The sequence below is a fragment of the Centrocercus urophasianus genome, unplaced genomic scaffold, assembly GCF_019232065.1.
Source record: "Centrocercus urophasianus isolate 14NV4802_14NV808 unplaced genomic scaffold, USGS_Curo_1.0 seq_11, whole genome shotgun sequence".
NCBI lineage: Eukaryota > Metazoa > Chordata > Aves > Galliformes > Phasianidae > Centrocercus > Centrocercus urophasianus.
Window position 1 is genome coordinate 78,183,564 of NW_024884253.1, and position 20,257 is coordinate 78,203,820.

The 20,257-nt window shown below is 37.4% G+C and overlaps 1 protein-coding gene across 1 annotated transcript in view; it reads left to right on the forward strand.

Annotated features, from left to right (window-relative positions):
• Positions 1 to 20,257, forward strand: part of GMDS (GDP-mannose 4,6-dehydratase) — a 390,054-nt gene that overhangs the window by 38,649 nt on the left and 331,148 nt on the right. Inside the window, exons 2-3 of the mRNA XM_042840103.1 lie at positions 14,033 to 14,077; positions 17,619 to 17,706. Of these exons, the coding sequence (XP_042696037.1) occupies positions 14,033 to 14,077; positions 17,619 to 17,706 (133 nt within the window). The remainder of the gene's footprint in view (positions 1 to 14,032; positions 14,078 to 17,618; positions 17,707 to 20,257) is intronic.

Genomic DNA, 20,257 nt, shown 5'->3' on the forward strand with positions numbered 1-20,257 from the left:
TATTACTTTTTATGGTGTGTGAGATAGAACATGAATTGACTTGACAAAAGACTAAATTTGATTTACCACTTCACGTGTCTTCATGAAAGTACTGCAGGAAAATATTTGCAGCCTCTGTTACAGATCTGTTAAGCTGTGATGTGCAATTCCATCACTGGATCTTCAAGATGGAACATCCAAGGCTGCTCTCTACCATTCAGCTGCAAGATACAAGAGATGGTGTTGGGACTTGAATTCTAGATTATATTGGAGGCGGATACCTACATCAGTATAAATGATTCAGCCTAAGATGATACTGATTGATTGAACAGTGCTTAAGTTGTCTTTTCCTTTGAATTATGAAGGAAAGATTAGATTACTTTATCAGAAATAATTTGCTCTGCTTGGAATATGAACTTGCTGTGACAAAATTTTGATCTTAGTTGTTGGTCTGCCTTCTGAAGACTTTCCCTGTAATCTGAGGGAATTTATTCACTTTCAGCAAGAAATAAATAGGCAGAGATTAATTATCCTCGACTGAAATGTTTTTAGGGATGTATGAAGTAATACGCTGATATTAGCTTATATTGCTGGAGAGCTTTAAGAAATTGATGTTTGATCTTAAAAATGGTTTTTCCCCTTCATTAGTTTCTTCTCAATTTGTGTTTTTCATGAATGTAAAGGGTTCAGACAACTCACTGACTTGTACCAATTTGGAATACTGTAACTTACGTATACTTTAACTGTTATCATTTGTGTAAGGTTAAAAATACTTGCATTCAGTTACATCATTGAAATGAATGTTATTTGTTGGCTGTTTGATATGTGCACAAACCTCCTGCTTCAAGCAACTGGAATATGAAAATACTGTAACTGCAGTAAATATTGCAAACGTGCTTGTTGTAGTTATTTTACTCAAAGAATTTGCAATAGTAGAGATTTGTGAATCTACAGCTCACAGATCAGTAAAAACATGGATCTGATTGTAGAACTTGATAATCCCAAAGGTTTCTGGAGTTATTTTCTATCCTTCATAGCAGCTTTGGGAGGTGTAACTGAATTAAAGCACCAGGATTGTTTCCCAGAGTGCTAGAAGTGACTGATCTATATAGTCTTCCTTTTGGAGATATGTGTAAAGTTCCATGACTCTCAGTTTCTAGAAATTTTGATGGCAATTTAAGGTAGGGTTGTTTTTTTTTTTTTTTTTTTTTTTTTTTTCCAAAGGAAACTAGCATTCGTTTAGCATGCAATATAAACTCTTGCTGTTTTTTTCCTGTAAAGTACATATTGTAGAGAATATACAAAAGAAAGTGGAATAGTATTATACTACTATTTTTTCCCATAATTCACTGTATTACACAACTTACTGTGGAAAAAAGATTCTCTACAGCTTAGGGAATTAGAAAAGTTCTAAGAATAAGGCATTCCAATTTAGCATCCAGGGGTCTTGAACTTCTGTATTCCTTTTCTAATAACTTGTAGCATTTTTGTGCACAATAAAAAAAACTTATTAAAGGCCTCATTCTAGACATAAGAAATGTACTGTTCAGTGGCACGCGTAGTATGCTACAAGGAAAATAATAAATTGTGGGGTTTTTTTAAAGCTTTTCTTAAAGAATAATGATGAAAAGCCTATGTTGCAATATTCCTGCATAGGCTTGAACTCCAGATGGGAAAAAGATGTGGGAGGATTGCATTAGAAAGCAAACTTAGTTGTTTTTTTATTTTTTATTTTTTTTAGCCTAGTTACTGTGCATCTGGTGATATCAGGAGGAAATATTTCTTATAAAGAGAAAGCCAAAGAAAGAAGCGATGAGATGCAATTGAACATCTTGCCAACTGTTCTACAATGTACTCAATGACTGCTGACAGGGAAGCTGAAGGTTTCTTTCAGAGCCTTTCAGTTGATTTAGTGCTGCTCTCTGACTAGGCTACTCATAGGTCTGTCTGCCTTCTCATGCTCTATCTATAAAATATTACTATTGTCAGTAAAATAATCAGACCTGTGAATTAATTAAAAGTCCTCACATAAAACACTGTCAAGGGTCAGCTAGCTTAACAGTCTGAGTGAGCCATGTCCCATAGAGACTGGTGAGTGGTATACTACCTTCTGTAGCCTTTTCATTTTCCTATAAAGCCTTTTTTCCCCTGAATTTCAGTCAAAAAATAATGTATTCCATCCCTTCCTTAGCAGGGTATTGTTGCCTGTTTCTTCTGAGACATTCATTTGCATATAAATGGTAATAACTTTTCCTGCTATGCTTTCTGGACTGTTTGCATACATTGGTTATGAAATACCCTTAAATACTATAGCAAGCTCATGCTTAATATTCATTTTACACTTGGAGGTGGGAAATAAGATGTTACTTAAAATCAAAATCAAGTTGCTTGGAGGAATTCAAGTGATGCCAAGAGGCAAAAGTCAAGGCACGTAGGACTGCTCTTTGTGTGTTTTATACTAAAAAAAAAGGTCAGTATAATTAGGTCTTTGCCTTTTGTTATGACAACATCATGAGAGTTTTAGTTCTTTTCTGTAGAATGACACAAAAACTGTTGAAAAGACAAGACTGTGTAATTGAATTTTAACTGCATGACATCAGCAGGAGTAATTTGTTTTACTCAGCCATGCTATCTGTTGGAAAAAAAAAGATTCCTTTTTATATCTTGCACTGCTCCTCTGGCTAGTTGCGTTGTAGGATGCTTTCCTCAAGACTGTAAATGGGGTACTTGCAAAGAAATTAATCTTGCTGCTTAAGACTTTTTTGGGAGGGCATGAATACTTGGAGGTAGAGAACATAGTGAAATGGAGTGCAAGAGATGCTCTTTTTTCTCCTTTGGGCACCTGTGACTGCTAATCCTTTGTTCCTTCTTCATTCCTGATCACGTTCTACAGAAGGTCATTATGACTGTTGTGTTTTGTTGTAGTGAATGTCTCTCCAACTGCTGTCAGAATAGTTAAACGTAAATGAAGTCATTGCTTATGAATCACTAGGTCTGATGAAAGAGGAAGAAATCAAGATAGTACTATGAAATGGTTTGGATTATGCATTAATGAATCAATAATGAAGCAATTGAGCTGCTGAGGGTATGGGCTGTTCCAGAGAGGAGTACTTCCACTTGTTTCTGTGCCTGTGAATGAAAACTAAATGGAGAGTGAGTTAGAAATGTTTGACCCTATGTGTGAAATGTTTGTGTGCAAGTGATTCCTGGTGCCATATGAGAAGCTATTGCTATGGCTAGCTACTAGTTTTTGTGTAAATACACAATGTTTTGTGTTAAAGAAACTCTTCTTACAAAATAGTGTGAAATACTTTCTACTGTCTAGGTACAGGTCTCTTAAATATACTGTATGTATGTGTGGGAATACTGAGAAAAATATAGCTTGGCATCCTGGTATGCTATGAAATGCATTAAGCATAAATGATTATCTAAAATCACATACAAAGGTGTTGCAGTTTCACCTTTCCTACATGTCAGCAGGAGAGCAATGAGCTTAGCATTTGCTAGTCCTCTCCCAATAACTTTGGAGAAAGCAGTACGCAGATCTCATAGATTGCTGCAGTACTGATCACAACTCTGAGAGGATGAGTGAGTGAGGCAGCGAGATTAGCCTCTGAAAGAGGGCAGAAAAGGGAGTTAGGTGTGATGCCTTAGATTCTGGAGACTGATTTGACCACTACCTGAAAGCAGTTTGTTGTAGGTTTCTTTCAGAGATGTGATAAATCATGTAACTTCTTCCAAAATGCCTGCTGGTGTGAAGTCACGGAGTCAGCATTTTCTAGGAGGATTGAGTAGAGCTGAGCTATTTTCAGTTTCTCACATTTTGGTAAAGGAGGTACTCTTGCACTTCGCTTTCTCCTTTATACTTGATGTTTAACAAAACCAGTAAAGATCTCTTATCCTGAGCATGGAAATTGTAAGTTTCTTAACAAATAAAGCTTGTAATAAAAACTAGATAATGCTTTCTTCATATTTGACTTTTTGTAAGTGGATATGTTTGTTCAGTTAAAATATATCGTCGCATAACTTGGCAATTAAACTAAATAATTTTTTTAAACTGTGGGCTGGTAATATTGTGAAACGATGGTATTTGGTTTGATATACTGTTGTTAACTCAGCTAGGAATAAATGTGACAGAACAGTCTGCAAAGTTGGACAGGGAGGATTCCGTAGTATTTCCTGTAGTTTCTAGGGCACAAAGTGATTCAAATGAACTGCTAAGAAACCTTGAGATTAGAGGAAATTGCTGTGAACGCAGACAAAAATGACTAAAATGTGTCCTATGTACTCAATTTCTCCACAGTTTGTGAAGACGGTAAAATTAACTAGTCTCAGGTTTTGGTGGAGCAGCAAACGAAAGAAGTCGAAGAAATGCTTGTGATGAGCTTTTTAAAGTAGTTTGTTTTGATGCTTCTTAAAGACTTCTTTGTGAAAGTTTAAACAGTTCCTCTGCTCTTAGAGATCTATGCAAAATTGTATAATTTATTGGAATAAAATGGATGTGGAAATACTTAGACTATAGAGTGACTTTACCTTGATTATAGCTTTGCCCTACTTGTGATAAGTAGGCTGTTTGTGAAGGAACTGTGGACTAGCTAGCTAGAAGAATTTTTGATAACTGCTTGAGGCCTGATACAAGGGGTGATTTGCTAACTCGGACTGTAGGTGACTCGATATTTTATGAATTGAAGGAATAGGTATTTCGTTGGCAATGCTGTAGTCGTTGCCTATTCCAAATCCTGTTCCTGACAGATAGGATAAACAAACATGATTGCTCACTTTCCTTTTCTAGTTCCCTTTAGACAAGGGCCTTGGCAGTTAATGGAACTGTGGTTTTTTTCCCTTTCTAAGTTGACAAGGGGAAACTGTGAAGCTGGGTACGCAAGCATTGTACAGTATCTGTAAATATAAGGATGACCTTCACCAACCTTCTCTGAAAAAACACTGCATCCCTTTGCGGTCTATCACCTAGATAATTCTTATCCTGCTTGGCTTCTTGCCACTAGGAAGCTTGGTTCATGCGGTATCTGAGCACTTGATTGAAGTTAATACACGAAGCCTTGTGGAATAGAAGTGCCAGATCTAATGTCCAGTTTCAATCAAAGTTTAGCGAACGCTTTTGCTATCGCTGTTTTTACGGTGGAGTTAGACATTCGCTTTGAGCTGTCATTGATTACAGAAGAAGGCTGCACTGCCTGAATTAGTAGTTCCATTCAACGGTAACTTAGACAATTGAGCAAGATTTACTGTGGTTATGTATTTCATTTATTTACAACAGGTCATATTTTGTGGGGGGAAAAAAATCCTAGACTATATGAAAAAAACAAAAAACAAAAACCCAAAAGACCATATCTAGCCTTTTGCTTGAAAATATCTGACAAAATGAAGCTGCTTTTGAGTGTAGTAAAAATGTTTGGCAATATAAGGATTTCCATTGAGTGTTGTCTTTGGAAAAAAAGTGTTTAAAAGCATTCTGTTCAATTTGTAGGCTGTGTTCCTTTGGCTTGACTAATAATTTCAAAAGGTTTTGTGAGGACCGTGGTTTTGGAAGGCCCAGGAAGAGCGAGTCATCCCTATCATTTCTATGTGCGTTTTTTTCTTTCAACTAAAGCATAGCTCTGTGAATTTAAGGCTCAAAGCATAATGCCTCCTATTTTATGGTGTTGGCCTACAGTGTCAGAGGCAGATGTTGGTGGTATGGCAGTAGATGTTGAACCTTCCCAATGTTCTGTTACTTTTTATTGCAATGTGACAGAGGGCAGCAGAGGGGCAGACTGAAAGAATGGTGTCTGATACGGAAGCGTGTATGTTGCAAAGGTGTGTCATTGGATTCTTCCATGTGGGGAAAAAATGGCATTCGTTGATGCTTAGTGAATGTTTATAGAAGGAGAACGGTGGGTGTGAGCATATTGAGGAGGTGGGTGGTGCATTTCAGCAGTGGTGATGGTGATGTGAAAGACAAGTTTTTAGTAGAACTGTACAGTTATCAGTGTAGCACATAGGCTGTTGTTCATCGCTGATGAAAATGCGTAGCTAGTGGTGGTGACTACAGTGAAAAATGCTGCTTTGTATCTGAGAATTTAATTGAATAGTGTTAGTGTGCTCTTTGAATCTGTTGTAGTTCATGTGGAAATAAATAGGAGGTATTACTTTCAGGCCAATATGTGTTCTTAGCATGTCTCTGTTTTGGGTAACAAGAATGTGTGTAGAGAGGAGAGTAAGGAGCAACTTCCTAAGAACTCTCCTATTGTGTGGAGAGAAATTGACAGTAATAATCCTGTGAAGTGAGTTATTTAAAAATGCTCTCCCCATTGTGAATGTATCAAGAAGTTTAGCCATTTTGAGTTGTTGACATGGTGGGTGTAAGGATTTTAAATTCTTCCTGTGTCCGTTCTTGTTAGAACAAGAAATCTGAGCAGCCTAGATTTCTAGAAAGAAAAGACTGTCTGTAAGGCACTCGGAATGTTCATAAAGATCTCCTTAGTGTTGGGAATGACCTTTTGAAGACTTTTATCGCTCAAGATTTAAAAAAGTGAGAATCTTGAAATGATGGGAATTGCATGAACAAGCAGAATTCTTAAAAATGTAGCTGTAGTTGAGTGGATGCCAGCTCATTAAAAGCTGAGCTTCCATTGTGGGGAAGAAGCAATGCTGGAGAGTGGATGATAAATTGTAACACCAAGTGTTTTGTCCCAGGACTCCAAATATCCAGGAAACAGAATGGTTGTTCCTGTGGCTTTCAGAGTACGTTACTGCTGTGCTGATACCATCCTTGACTACACTGCTTTATCCATTTGGTGTGCTATGCAAGATGATTGCCTGCACTCAATCCAAGCAAATACTGCAAGACTGAGAACTGCTAAAGCTCACGAATACCAGCTCAGCTTTCCAGATTGCATTTCCAAATTTCTGACTGTGCAAACACTGAAGAAAGTTGAAGTTAGCTTAATGTGCATTGCTTCTCAATTGCAATTGAAATGTGCTTTCCTTTTATTGTTTAAGTAAATCGTATTTAAGGTTTAATTGCTGTGTTCGTATTTAAAGCTCTTAAGTACGGAACAATGGATATGAAACCTTTCTCCACATGTATGTACATCTACACCTCATTAAGTTTTGGTCTCATGCAAACAAGATAGAAGTGTGATTTTTTTTTTTTTTTTTTTTTTTTTTTTCTGAAAAAAAAATCATTTTGTAGGGAATACAAAGAAAACATCTTAGGCTAAATTTGAAGTCATGTAAGCTCAGGTGCTGTTGGCTTACTGGATTATCAGCACAGGAGGATGATGATACAGTGGTGAAAGTGCTGTATTGGACTGCGAGGGAGAGTAAGCAATCCTGTCTAGAAATAAGATTCTTTTGATACTGTGTTGAGCTGTGCACATGGGTTCAGGTGGCCTCCTCTCGTGGCCTCCTCTCGAGTTGCAATAATAGTGATGTTAGCTGCTTTTCAATGGTATTCATTCCAGGGTTGGTAAAGATGAAGTATTAAGATCATGACTAAAGATTTCACCTTTTCCTCCTTGTGTCACTCGACAAAACTAGTCATTTGATTTGAACATAACAGGCACTGTATTTCTTCCAAAACTTTCAAGGCTCTACAGATTACTTTTTTGCTACAGAAACAAATCTTGGCTTTTTTTTTTTTTTTAAATGGAAGGCCAACTTTGCTCTTCTGAGAACATGCCCATCATAGTTCTGTGTTTACTGTTTGATTTGCTCTGCACAGAGAACTGGTCTGCTTGTTTGGGTTTCCACTGAGTAGTGCTGTGTCCTGGTTTACAGTTAGCATTTGTTGCAGACTGGGAGGGTTCTTTGAGTCAGCTGCAGCAGTTAGTCATGTAATGAGCTGATGGATTTGTCCGAGTGCGAGAGGATGGGCATGGATAGAAAGCTCATGTCTCCTGCGACTTGGAAATGCTGCTACTGTTTTGGAATGGTAAAAGACCATCTGATACCCACAGTTATTTGAAAGCAGGAGGAAATAAGAATGGATGAAATAACCATCTTGTGGCTGTTAAAGCTGTTGCAGGTTTCCCCATTACAAACACAAAGTAGAGGTTTTTATTTTCTTGTGGGTTGTTGTCCATATGATTTGTTTCCATATTTATAGAGTTATTGGACGCATTCTTCTACTCCCTGAGGTTTCACTAGTAGGAGAGAAAAGCATAACTAGATTTATCTCAAATTTAGAGCTCATAACTGGTTTATTTCATTAGTATGCTGCACACATTCATACCTGAAGATGTAATGCAGTATGGCTTATTACAAGCCTTTTTACTAATACTTTTCCTCTTTATTAACATAAAAAATTCTTTGAAGTATATTTTAAAGCTAGTAGTTAGTTTTGAGTACCTGAGTAGTTGAGAGCTTTTGGGGTAGATAAACCTGTCAAGCACCCAACTGTCTTCACTGGGAAATTTGTGGTGAATGTTCAGAAATAAGATATCAGGTGTCACAGGTTCTTGCAATCACAAAAAAAGTGTAATTGGTTTGGAGTAATTTATTTTACACTGATTTTTGTATGCTAGCTGCAAGCTATTTGATATTGTAGAGTATAATCTGATTTTATTGAGAGTATCAACATTTAAATAAGCAGTGTTGCACTTTCCTACCTTGCTACTGTTAGCTTAATTTCAAGCTGCTTCTACTAACTGTGAAGGGCAGTTCTAATTACACAAACTTAGTCTGCTCACACTGCCTTTAGAACAGAGCAGTAATTCTTTCAGGCATTGTCTATGCTCATGTTCATGGTAAAATAGCTATAAATATTGATGCGAGTTGCACTGTTCTGTGTAAAGATAACTGTGGAGGGAGGAAAGAAGAAAGAATGAATCACCTTTTGCTGCTATATGTAACTGCAGTTACAGTCCTTAATATAACTTAATAGTTTACCAGTGGAATAGTTGTGTGAAGGCTCAGATGTGGAAATAACACAGTGATTCACTTTTCCAAGCTACTTAGTTTCCTTTTAAATGGCTCCTAAGTGAAGAAGGGCAGAGGAATGTCATTAAGCACTTCTGTTGTTGCTAATGATAACTCTTTCTCGTATTCCAGTACTGCATTTAATGCACCACAAAAAGAACTTCAGTTGTGAGGAATGTTTTAAAACAAAAATTTTTTAACCTTTGGACTGCAAGAACAAAAGGACACTTGTTTTCCTGTTCTTACTTTGGCCACAATACAAATCCATATAGCAAAAAAAACTACTGCATTTGTAGGGGGGCAGCTTTAATAAATCAGTTAAGAACTTCAGAGTTCATAATTCTTCCTTTTTTCAGTATGGTGCATTTTGTTTTTTTGTATGCACCCTGTAATGCTTTGCCTCAAATACTGCCTTGAAGGCTTGAGACAAAGTGCAGCAGTGTTCTGTTTATAGTAGCTGCACAAAATACCTGTTTCCCCCATAAATCATTGAAAATGATTAGAAGTATGCATTTTTCAGCAGAAATAACAGCACACGGTACTACTCTTTCAGATTTCTTTTTTTGGAAGAAAGCTAATGTCATGCCATAAAAAAAAGTTAGTAGCTGTTATTAAAATCATTTCGATGTTGCTTTAGAGTGGTGTATGCTTCTTGCTCCAAAGGATCTGTCTCCACAGTCCAAGTTAAGACACTGAAATAGCCTATAGTTATGCAAAGGTTTTATAATTTGATGAAGAAACTCCTTATTGTGAAGCGATACTAGTGGAACCAGTTCTGTGTTTTTTAGCAGAAGTGCACGTTATCCTTTTAAACCAGGATAAAGGAAAACTGTGACAGCACATTAGTGGTGGTGTTGTTACAGATCCCTTTATCGTACATCTCTTCTCTACTTCTTCCCCCAAACAAGCTAATGGAAGCCTACCCAAATTGGACTTCAGAACACAGCTACAGCTTGCAGTTCAGAGTTTAAGACTCTTGTGAATGACACTGATAATTTACTCCATCTATGTTTTCAAATACCGTAAGCTCACCTTTATACTGCTACTCCTGAGGCTATGGGAATAGTTTTCTCAAGTTTGCATTTTATAAACAGAACCAACTTTGGTCTCTTGTTTATGTGGAAAATTATGGTACTTTTTTTCCAAAGGAATAATTATGTCTGAAAACTGTATCCATTACATGTAGGAGCTGCATAAAAATGCAAAGCAGAACAATAAGCCTATAGCAAAAGGACAGATGTTCATCCTACATATTTAGCTTGAAAATATCCCCACTCAAAAAGCCAAACCTCCCTCAAATACTGCATCTGACTGCAGTTGTGTTTAATGTTTTCAGGCTTTATTGGCACTGTGTTTGCAGATGGGAAGACACGAGGAAAACACAATGGTCATTCTTGCTGTATTGCTCAGGTGATGTTTTTTGGCTGTGCCTCGTGAGGGTTGGAGCCAGGTTTGGGAGTTCTGGGTGGTATCAGGATCTGTGTGTCAGAAAAATAGAGAGCTGGACTGTTGGTGGATGGCTTCTTCAGGCATCTTGCAGCAAGATTGCAATGCTTTGCATGGCTTTGTCTTAAAATTGTAAGTTTATGAGAGATGTCACTTCGTTCTGGAGATGCTTCTAAACTGTTTATGCTTTTCTCCTACACTCTTCTGAGAGACTTCCCTGTGTTATGGTTATAATATACTTGCATAGCTGCTATCAGTTTTTTGGTTCTTTCCTTTCCTTCTGAAAAAAGACATTCAGTGTACTTTCCCACAGAATTTGAGGAATTGTAATAAGAACTGCGTTCAGTTTACTCCTGGTCTGTCTTCTCCTGTTTGTTCATCCATGTGATACTTTCTTCTGTTCTTCTTTCTTTAGCAGAAAGGAGCTGTAGGAAAGGAGGATTCCTCTTCCCTAGTTTACTAATGTTCAGGTAGGATGTGTAATTTAGTTCTGGTGTCCAGTAGCAATGTGGGAGGATATCAGAACTGGTTGTCTCAAAGGAAGAGGAGGATGATACTGTGCGCTTGGATTGCTCATATATGGCCTTACCTTAAATGTGCTACTATAAATCTGAAATTAGCCTATTTGTGCAAATGCAATTTCCCAGAACAGAACAGCACAAGATAAAGGAGACTTGGATTGTCAAACAGGCTATTTAATTCCACTGATTTCCAGTTTTCCTTTCTGTATAAATTCTTTTCTGTATAAACGATCCTGTTCTCTGCTCATAGATCAAGTTAAACATGATACTTTTTATTCTAGATGTTTGTGGCAAGACTCTAACTCTTTTATGTCTCAATTTCTTTGCTCTGTTGGAAAAAGGTTTTCTTTGACAGCACATCAAATTTTATTGAAATTCTTGACATTAACTACTGTATTAAGAATAAAATATTGCATCCTATAGTTCTCTCTCTAGTTTATGTGACTATTTTCTTTTGTCTGGAGTTTTACAGACATGTAAGACAGCTGCAGTTGGAAATTTACTGCTGAGTATTGGAAGACAACTGAGTATCATTCTTTGTATATGCTTTCAAGCTACTTTGGCTGAGGATGATGAAGTGATTCTTCAAGCAGTGATATGTCAGTGTGTTATGAGGAACCATTTCAGCTGAGGCACTGTTGTTGAAATGTTGACTATTTAAGATGGTTTGGAATATCTGTGTGGAGTCAGTTCTCATTATAATCCTGCTTAACAGCATTTCATAGCCTATTTTCTTTCTTTGAAATGGAGGCCTATTCCTACTTTGAGGCATAATGGGGATGGATGTGGTTGCCAGCACATGACTTGAAGGGAAGAGCCCTAACTAACAAAAATTGGGCTTTTTTGCTAAATACCTACTTCCCTTTATGTTCCTTTCCTTGTTTAGTGATTCCTGAACCATGAAAGCTCTGTCTTTGCTGAATGGAAATCAGTAGTTTTAATAATAGAATTTATATTCATAATATAGATTTTAAACCACTTCAGAGAGGTTGCTTTATATTCTTTGTTTGTTGATACTACTAAGAAAAGATTAGAACTGTGCAATCCTTACAGGCTGCAACCTCTTGAACACTTCAATTGCAATTCTGATTACCATTCTCACTGACAGCTGCTATACTGAAAAGGAAGGTAAACATGAAAGATGTGATACTGTATCATAGTGCAGGACTGCCTGAGTCTGCATTGTGTGCCATTAGCAGGCAGTAAATCAGCTGCGCTGTGCTAGAGCCAGAAACCAGTAGCTTTCACACTTGCTGCCTGTTTCCCACTCATTGTGAAGCCCTGCCCTATCACTTGATGGACCTGGAAAGGAAGCAGGGAGGAAGCAAATGCCACTGCTAGTTCAAAATGTTCCAGTGTGTTTGGAAAGTTTGAGCAACAGCCTGGGTGAGAAGAACAGGACCTTATTGACAGGGTTCAATCCTAGTCAAGTCTGTTATACGTCAACTTTCTAAGTAGTCACAGCCTGTCTTTTTTCATCTCCTTTCCAGTCAGGGTTTCCTACTTTCTCCTCCTTTTCATGTATTTTGTTTTATTTACTTGGATGTGTAACTAAGAGGTTTTTGTGGAGTTTCCTGATCCACCTCTGCTAAATCCTAAGCAAATTACTATTGAAAGATACAGCTATATTAAAAATGTCTGCCCTTACTCCCATATTTCTCTGATGTTTCCATTGCACATTGGTTTCTCCCCTCAGTGGGATCTTGCTCTGTGTGATGGACAGAAGCACACACTATTCCCATGATTCCTTGGCAAACATGGCTTGTCATGCTCCCTAGTCTGACTGTTCTGGTTATGGCTGCTGAAAACTGGTAAGCACCTGCATACTGTACACATAGTAGGCAAAATGTGTAAACTGAGTCATGGTTTCAAGATCTTCTAGACTGTAGATGATGATGAAACATTTGCACCATAATGGCATTAATTTTTTTTATACTGGAAATTTAAACATGGCAGTACCCCCTACTACTGTGCAGAAATTTAGGCATAATTTTGATATATCATCCATATAATGATGATCTGATTAGCACTCTTCACTGGCCATCATGCTGCTCTATGGCCTCCCAGAGCATCTCAAATTTCTTATTTTGCTGTGTTATTCTCTTTAGGCTGTCTTGAGACGTGGAAAGTTGGTTTAATGTAGAGTGAGAGAGGAGTTCTCTAGAAACATGGCTTAAAACAGAAGACCAAAGAGATGTGTTCAGTTTCTTACTTCAGTTTTTCTGGCCAGGGTCATGTCAAGGCAAACACACGTAATATAGCTTAAGCATTTGAGTCAAGGTGGTGTTCCATGTTTTTGTGGTATTCCTGAAGCAAGTCAGTTGACTCTGGAATGATCTTAGATTATTATTCACTGTGTTGGTTAGTACTCATTCCAGATGGATGAGCTCTGTTGGACTTTTGCAGTGTTACGTACAGATTTATAAGTATACTGACTTAGTGTGTTTGTAATCCTGGCAATAGTGATGTTAGGAAAATCATTTTATTTTGGGAAAACACACACTAGCATATGTTCTGAAGTATTTGTTTTGTGTTAGTTTAATAATATGAGCTTGACAAGGATTTAAAAGGAGGAGAAGAGGAACCCTCTCAACCCTCAATGATATACAGACTGTAAAGATGGCCTGTATGCTGTAGTATAAATATAGGATGTGCTAGGGATGTTTTTGAAAAACTCAATCAACAGGCAGAATTATTACTGCTTTTAGATTGTTGCACTCACTCCTCCTGCGAGCAGGGATGCAAATGAGACATGATGCTACAGAAACTTATTGGTCCTGTTAGTGTGCTAAGCTTTTTTAGAATGTTTTTCCTTCCCTATCTCCGAAATAGTTCAAATTCAATAACTGCGGTTAAGATATTTTGGAAAGATGTCCCTAGACACTTTTGAATCTCTTCCCAAGTTCCATTGTGGAGACAGGAGTTCTGAACCAGTGTTTGTAAGCAAGTTATCTTAAAATATACTGTGTCTTAGTCTAAAATTAACCAAAAAGCATCCATAGTATTCTAGGTCAGTGCATAAATCTGGAGAAGTCAAAGCATATGCTTGCTACCCCAACTCATTGCAAAAATTTTTTCTTCCTTTTTTGGGACCATAACCAGTCCAAATCTCCCAGGCCCATTCACTGTGTTTCTAACATTTTCCTATATCTTACTCTTCCCAGGATGGATCGTACTTGGCTGAGTTCCTGCTGGAAAAAGGCTATGAGGTGAGTGACTCAGTGACTGACTGCAGCCTGATGGAATCACTTGGATGCTGCAGCTCTAGCTTCCTTTGCTTCTGTCCTTCTCTGTGTATGTTTTCCACTCAACCCTAGATAACAAATCAAAACTCCAGAGAGGAATGTGCAACATGGCCTGTAAGCACGCCAGCTTATTGTACTATTTATCATCTAATGTCCACTGGTGGATTCCCTCTTCTCCTTGGGGTATATCTGCTTAGTGTGTTTCCCGCCAGCTCAGATAAGCAACAACCTGTGCAAGCCAAAACTGTAAGGAATTAAGGAATAATTTATGATTCAGTGTACCACTGACAGGAACGAGGATCTCTTTTTTTCACTCTTGACACAAAAGGCCCTCTTCAGCAGTTGTACTTCAATGAAAACGTTGTATTTTCTTTTCTTTGTTTTTAAACAAACAAACAAACAAACAAAAAAAAACAACCAAACAACTTTAGGCTTTCTGTAGTGTAACTTTCCACTCGCTTTTCCTGGATTCATTATATTTTTACTTATTATACGTTATTTATCTTTTTAAAATAAACAAAATTAGATTTCTTTTCTGCGTAACTTTAGCTAAATTACTGGTTTTTTTTTTCTGTGGACCACCAGTATAACAATCACATTCCTGTGGGTTTGTCTGATGGTTCACCATATTAGTCTTGAAAGATTCCTCCAGAAGGAATGTCAGTGGAAGAAAAAGGAAGGAAATGAATGATCAAATGAATCTCTTCACAGTGCCTTTCCTGGCTCAGTAAAATTTAACGCACGTTCTACAACACTGGCTTATTACTTAGAACATTACTTTGGAACACTGTTTTATAGCTTGGTAAGAAGTCTCTTCTCATCAGGTTTGCACTTTGCATGCTTTTGCATGTGGTTAGTCTCTCTTTTTTTTTTTTCTCTCACTGCATTCCTCCTACTACTTTGTTGATTGATCTACTTGCTGGTGTGGTTTTTCATTGTTGTAAACTAATGAATTTTGCAATTTCTTCATTCTACTTGGGGAAAGAGAATTATTCTGGTTGCTTCTACTGTCTCCCAGGTAAAAGTATGTGTTTCTTAGTCCACAGTGAAATTGGGAACTGCTAGCTGCAGCTAAAAGTAAATATTATGGACTCCATGTGGAAATGCATGGGCCCTTTCCATTGCAGAAAAATTGCACAGGATTCTTCATTTCTGTTCCTCAAATCTCCATCTATTTGAAGTTCTTTACTGTGTTCCTAGCTCAGGACCTCTGTTCCTGAATAATCGAACACTGGGGTAAAAGTGATAATGTCACTTGTTTTACGCTTACTTTCTTTTAATTGCGATCTACCTAAAGATCAAGTCCTATTGAGAAAAACACAGATCTTTCATTCTTAACTAGATTTACCAGTCTGCACGTGTTTTAGCTTGTCGCAGTTTGTTTCACCTGTCCTGTGCACTCAATGGCATCTTTCATCATTATTTACAGTAATATTGCTATCATGGATTAAGCATTTGGCAGGCTTGCTTTCTTTTGTATGTGTGTACCAGAAAAAGGAGTGAAAGGCTTTATTTAAAAAGAAAAAAAAAAAAACAAACCCAACCCTGGGGTTCTGGGTTTTCCTGTTTTTGCTGGATGCATGAGGCCTTCTGGCTTTACTTTAGGAAATATTTTGAAGTCTTGTTGTAATTGCATTTAATATACCTCATTGTTGAGCATTGGTATCACAGTCATTCAGGTGACACAAAACTCTTGCAAGTATGAACTCTCATCTTTGAGCTGGCAGGGTTTGACTTAGTCAATTTTTTTGTGTGGACTTTAACTTCAAGGTGACTTAAGTCATGTAATTGAGAGATCAGATGTCTCTCATCAGGCTTTAGGCCGAAATGTCTCATATTTCTAGAACAATTGTGGGATACTTTTTAGCTTCCTTAACAGTTTTGAATTATCAAATTCTTCTGAAGTACTAGCTTGCTCATCAGAACAGCTTTTTCATTTAAGTAACCAAAATATCACCAACATCATTTGCAGAAGTTGTATTATAATGGAGCTGCCATTTTTTGTATTTCTCTGTAAATCATGTTCCTAGAAACTGCAACATTATGTAAATTACTTTGAGAGGGATTTTAACTGCGTTCCTTAAAACTTGCATTTATACATACATTCTTTAGGAATCAATTTTTATGGATGTGTGTAATTTCCCCATTGATCTTCAAGATGTAAATAAATTGCTCAGTTATAGAGTGTTCAACATTTGGATGCTAGAACAAGGTATTTTAAGCGTGTAGTGTAGCTGGGTGATAGAGATTTTATGCAAGGAAGTTGATGTTATAGATTTATCTAAGTTATATGGATGAAGCTCTTCGGCAGTAATTACAGACCTCACTGCCAAAATGTTGTTCATAAAGCTGGTCTCGTTCTGATGTGGCATTAAGTTTCAGGCATAAGATGGAATAAAATGTGTTTTATGTGAAAATAAAAATTTTCTTTCTGTGTAAATAAGAACAGCTCATGCTATCTGTGCAACAAAACAAAAACTTACCATCTTTTCCTGCTGGTGTATTCTCACAACTTAAGATAGTGTGAATGAGTGAAGTGGCCCAACTTAACGAGGTGTTGGATGCGTCAAGTTGTAAGTGTTCACTTTCTGAAATACAGAACAGTATGAAAGGGAGGGCAGTCAGAGGCTAACTTGTGCACAGTTCCTGCAGCTGTTAACCAAGGGTAACGTGAAGTTTGGCAGTAGGCATGGGGCTATCTTGCATAAAGAGGAAACAGAATCTGTGTTAGAACAATTTTTCTAATGTATTAGACACAAACAGGCCTTTCTTTTAACATTAGTCAGAGCTGCTGCTTTTTCACCAACCTATTTATCGTGGCTGGTTAGAGGAAATTCCCAACCAGTGTTTCAGTCTTAGAGTTGCTTGTGTGTCTTGTAACCCATCTGAGAACATTGACTCACAAGGTACAAAAAATAGGACTGACTGTTCAGTCTGTTTTTCCAAGACACCAGAAAGTGAATAACAGCTGTTTTCTAAAGCATCTTTGGACCTTGCTACTGCTATTCTTTCTTCTGCCCACCTCTTTCCTTTTCCTGGTGCTGAATTTTGCTGTTGCTTTTTACATGCCCATCAACTTTGGCCCTGGAAAAGCTGCTTTGTAGCCAAATACCAGTGGTTATCTTGAGATTCACTAATTGCTTCTCCAACTCCGCTAACATTGATGGGTTTCATTTACGAGGACATGTGATGCTCTAGGTCAGCTTAGTATTTTCTGCACTACATGTGATACCTGGGCTGCCAGGGTTGTCAACAAGGCACAAGGTGAAAACACTTGAGGCTACTAAAATGACAACATCAGAGCACATCATGAAGTATTTTGTTATAAATTGGAAAATTGTGTGCCTTTAAAATGGAGGCGCTGATGGGACTAGATGCATGTATCTGAAAAGAGAGAAGGTGGCTCTCCTTTGTCTTAAAGCATTAATGTTGAGAATATTTTAAAAATTGAATCACCTCTTATGTTTACTGTTTCCTTTTGTATTTTTCCATGTTTAATCTCCAGGTGCATGGAATTGTTCGTCGATCTAGTTCTTTTAATACAGGCCGGATTGAGCATCTCTATAAGAACTCACAGGCTCACATTGAAGGAAGTAAGATTTTTTTTTTTTATATTTAATGCTTTTTTAGTTTCCTTATTGCTGGAACAAAGTTCTTGGGAGCAGGAAGGGAATCTCAGTTTCTTCTGACTTAAAAGTAATGATTAGTTAATGCAATTAAGCTGTACTTGACTTAGGATTAGTTATTAAAAAAAAAACAAAAATAAACACTCCAAAGCTGAATAGCTAAGCTTTCCTTTTCTGTTAGCTGCTGTCTCACAGAAAATCAGTGACTTTTCTATGATCCAAGTGTGAAAAAGCATAGATATTCTTACGTGTTAACAAGAGGCAAAAGTGAAAAGCACAGGAAGGCGCTTTCTATTATTCATAATTACTGACGTAGTTTTTAAGTCATGGCAATAACAAATTGGCTGACCCTCCAAACATACTTATGAGGTTGAAAGCATTGGGGTTTCAGAGCACTCAATTTTTTTTTTTTAAGGCAGTTATCTATAACATTTTTTTTTTTTTTTACCAGTACATTCTTGATGCACTTAAATAGGCTTTTATACATGACCAACAGCATGGAATCTCATGCTTACATAGGTTTTTTGGATTAATTGCTTTTCTCTTCTATTTAGTTTGTGACCTCCCTTCATGCAATCCGTCCCACTTGCATAGGACGAAATACTGTATAGTAAGAGGGTCACATGTTGGATGGCATGTTTCTAGAACAACTTGTTTGTATCAGGATGATGAATTCAGGTTTAACAGAAGCCTTATTGCGTGGTCTTTCTAAGAGGAGTAAAATATTGAGCTGCTCTGTCAACAGGGATGTTCTGCACTCAGTTTCTTTTTTCTCATGAGCTTCTTTGTCCCTGATGTAGGTGAGAGTTTGGAAAAGCCTATATGACAGCATAAGTAAAATGTAATCAGTTCTTGTTTACAACTGGATGAATGCTTGGACCTTTAAAGTCTGCATCCATGGGAATGATTATGTATTTTTCCTGAAGGATTTGCTCTTGGGAAGTTGCTGGAAACTTTCTGACAATGGTTTGTGTTACTTTGATAATCTGATAAATGGTTACATTTTAGTGCCATTTCTTGGTATTTTGCTGTAAGGAGATGTTAACTCTTCAGTTAATGAGAAGAAGTAGTGTTGGTTCAGGAGGAGTTTGGAGAATTAAGTGTTTTGAATGAACATGTAGTTCTTCACATTGTATATTTCTAAAGTTGTGCAGAATGAAACAGCCTTAAAGAAACTTGAATGTCTAAGGTGTTACCTCTAAATATTTCCATGCTGTCAGCAAATTTTGTCTTTTGAACCATAATGAAGCAGAGCCTAACTTTACTGAACTGTAACATGTAATGCAGCTTTTAGATTTCTCTTAATTCTTTGCTTGTCTTTCATTTTTAAAGAACGTGAGTGAATTTTCTGTGAATAGTTTCTGCTTACTATACATTGCTACTTTAACTATCTTCTTGAAGAATACTCAACCCTATGTTTCCAACGAGGACAACATAAGAACTGTGTCCCGTGATTTAAATTTGACTTTCCAAGTAAAAGCAGGCAAAAGAGATCAAAAAGGAGTCCGTATATTATGAGGACAAGATATGAATATGGAAAGCCATTTGAGAAGATAACGTATATTGCAGATATGTATACAAGCATTTGAGAATTGGAAAAGAGAAAGAGAAAGCAGACCTTAAATATCACCCCACTTCTTATCTCATTTTCCTTTAATTGAGGAACTGTAGCCATATGAATTGAAGGAGAAAGAATTGGATTTGGAATCTCAGGAAAGTCTGCTCCATGGCAACTGGTTTGAAACAATGAGTTTCCAGGCAGTAATAGAGGAAGCAAAGAAGCAATAGTGATTGGTGTGAACAAACTAAATTTCTTTTTGCCTTGTGTTCTTCCCATGAACTGGTTACACATTGCAGGATGGGATGTAGGTGATCTTCATAGACAGAGAATCTCTGAATCCCCCCAAAAGAAAAACAGAAGGAAAAATGTGTTCCTTTAGCTGCTGCTTGCTGAGGAGACTTTTAGATTGGAAAAATTTCAATATCAACCAGTGCTTACCCAAAGGTGTTGGCATTTAATCTGTTTATGAATATTTGCCCCAAATAAACTGTTTCTGGTAGATCTTTTCTGCTTAGCAGATGACAGCCGAAAGACCTCTTTTTCAAGGATGTGAAAATGTAAACAGTGCCTTGTGTCCTGCTCTCCATTTAAAAGATTTTTAAACAAGAAACTTCAAAGGTGATGGGAGACAAAAATGGGTGCCATAGTGACAGCTTTAACGTATACATTTAATTATGGCAGAGCATCTCTACTGCTCAGCTCAACCCAGGTGGCAGCCCTCCATTCCCTAGAGTAAGGGAGCTCGGAGACCAGTCTCTGAGTTGGGGATGATAGCAGAACTGGATGTCTTTGGCATAGGAAAAGGGAGCCTGGCTATGGTGCTGTTTCCTCTGTTGCTCTTTGCCTGTGGAGGAAGTAGCAGTTATTTCAGACAGGTCTTCTATCTGGGGCCTCCTGTTGTAACAGCATCATCTCGAGCATTTTCTCCTAAAGTCTGGCCTGGCAGTCAGGGAGGCT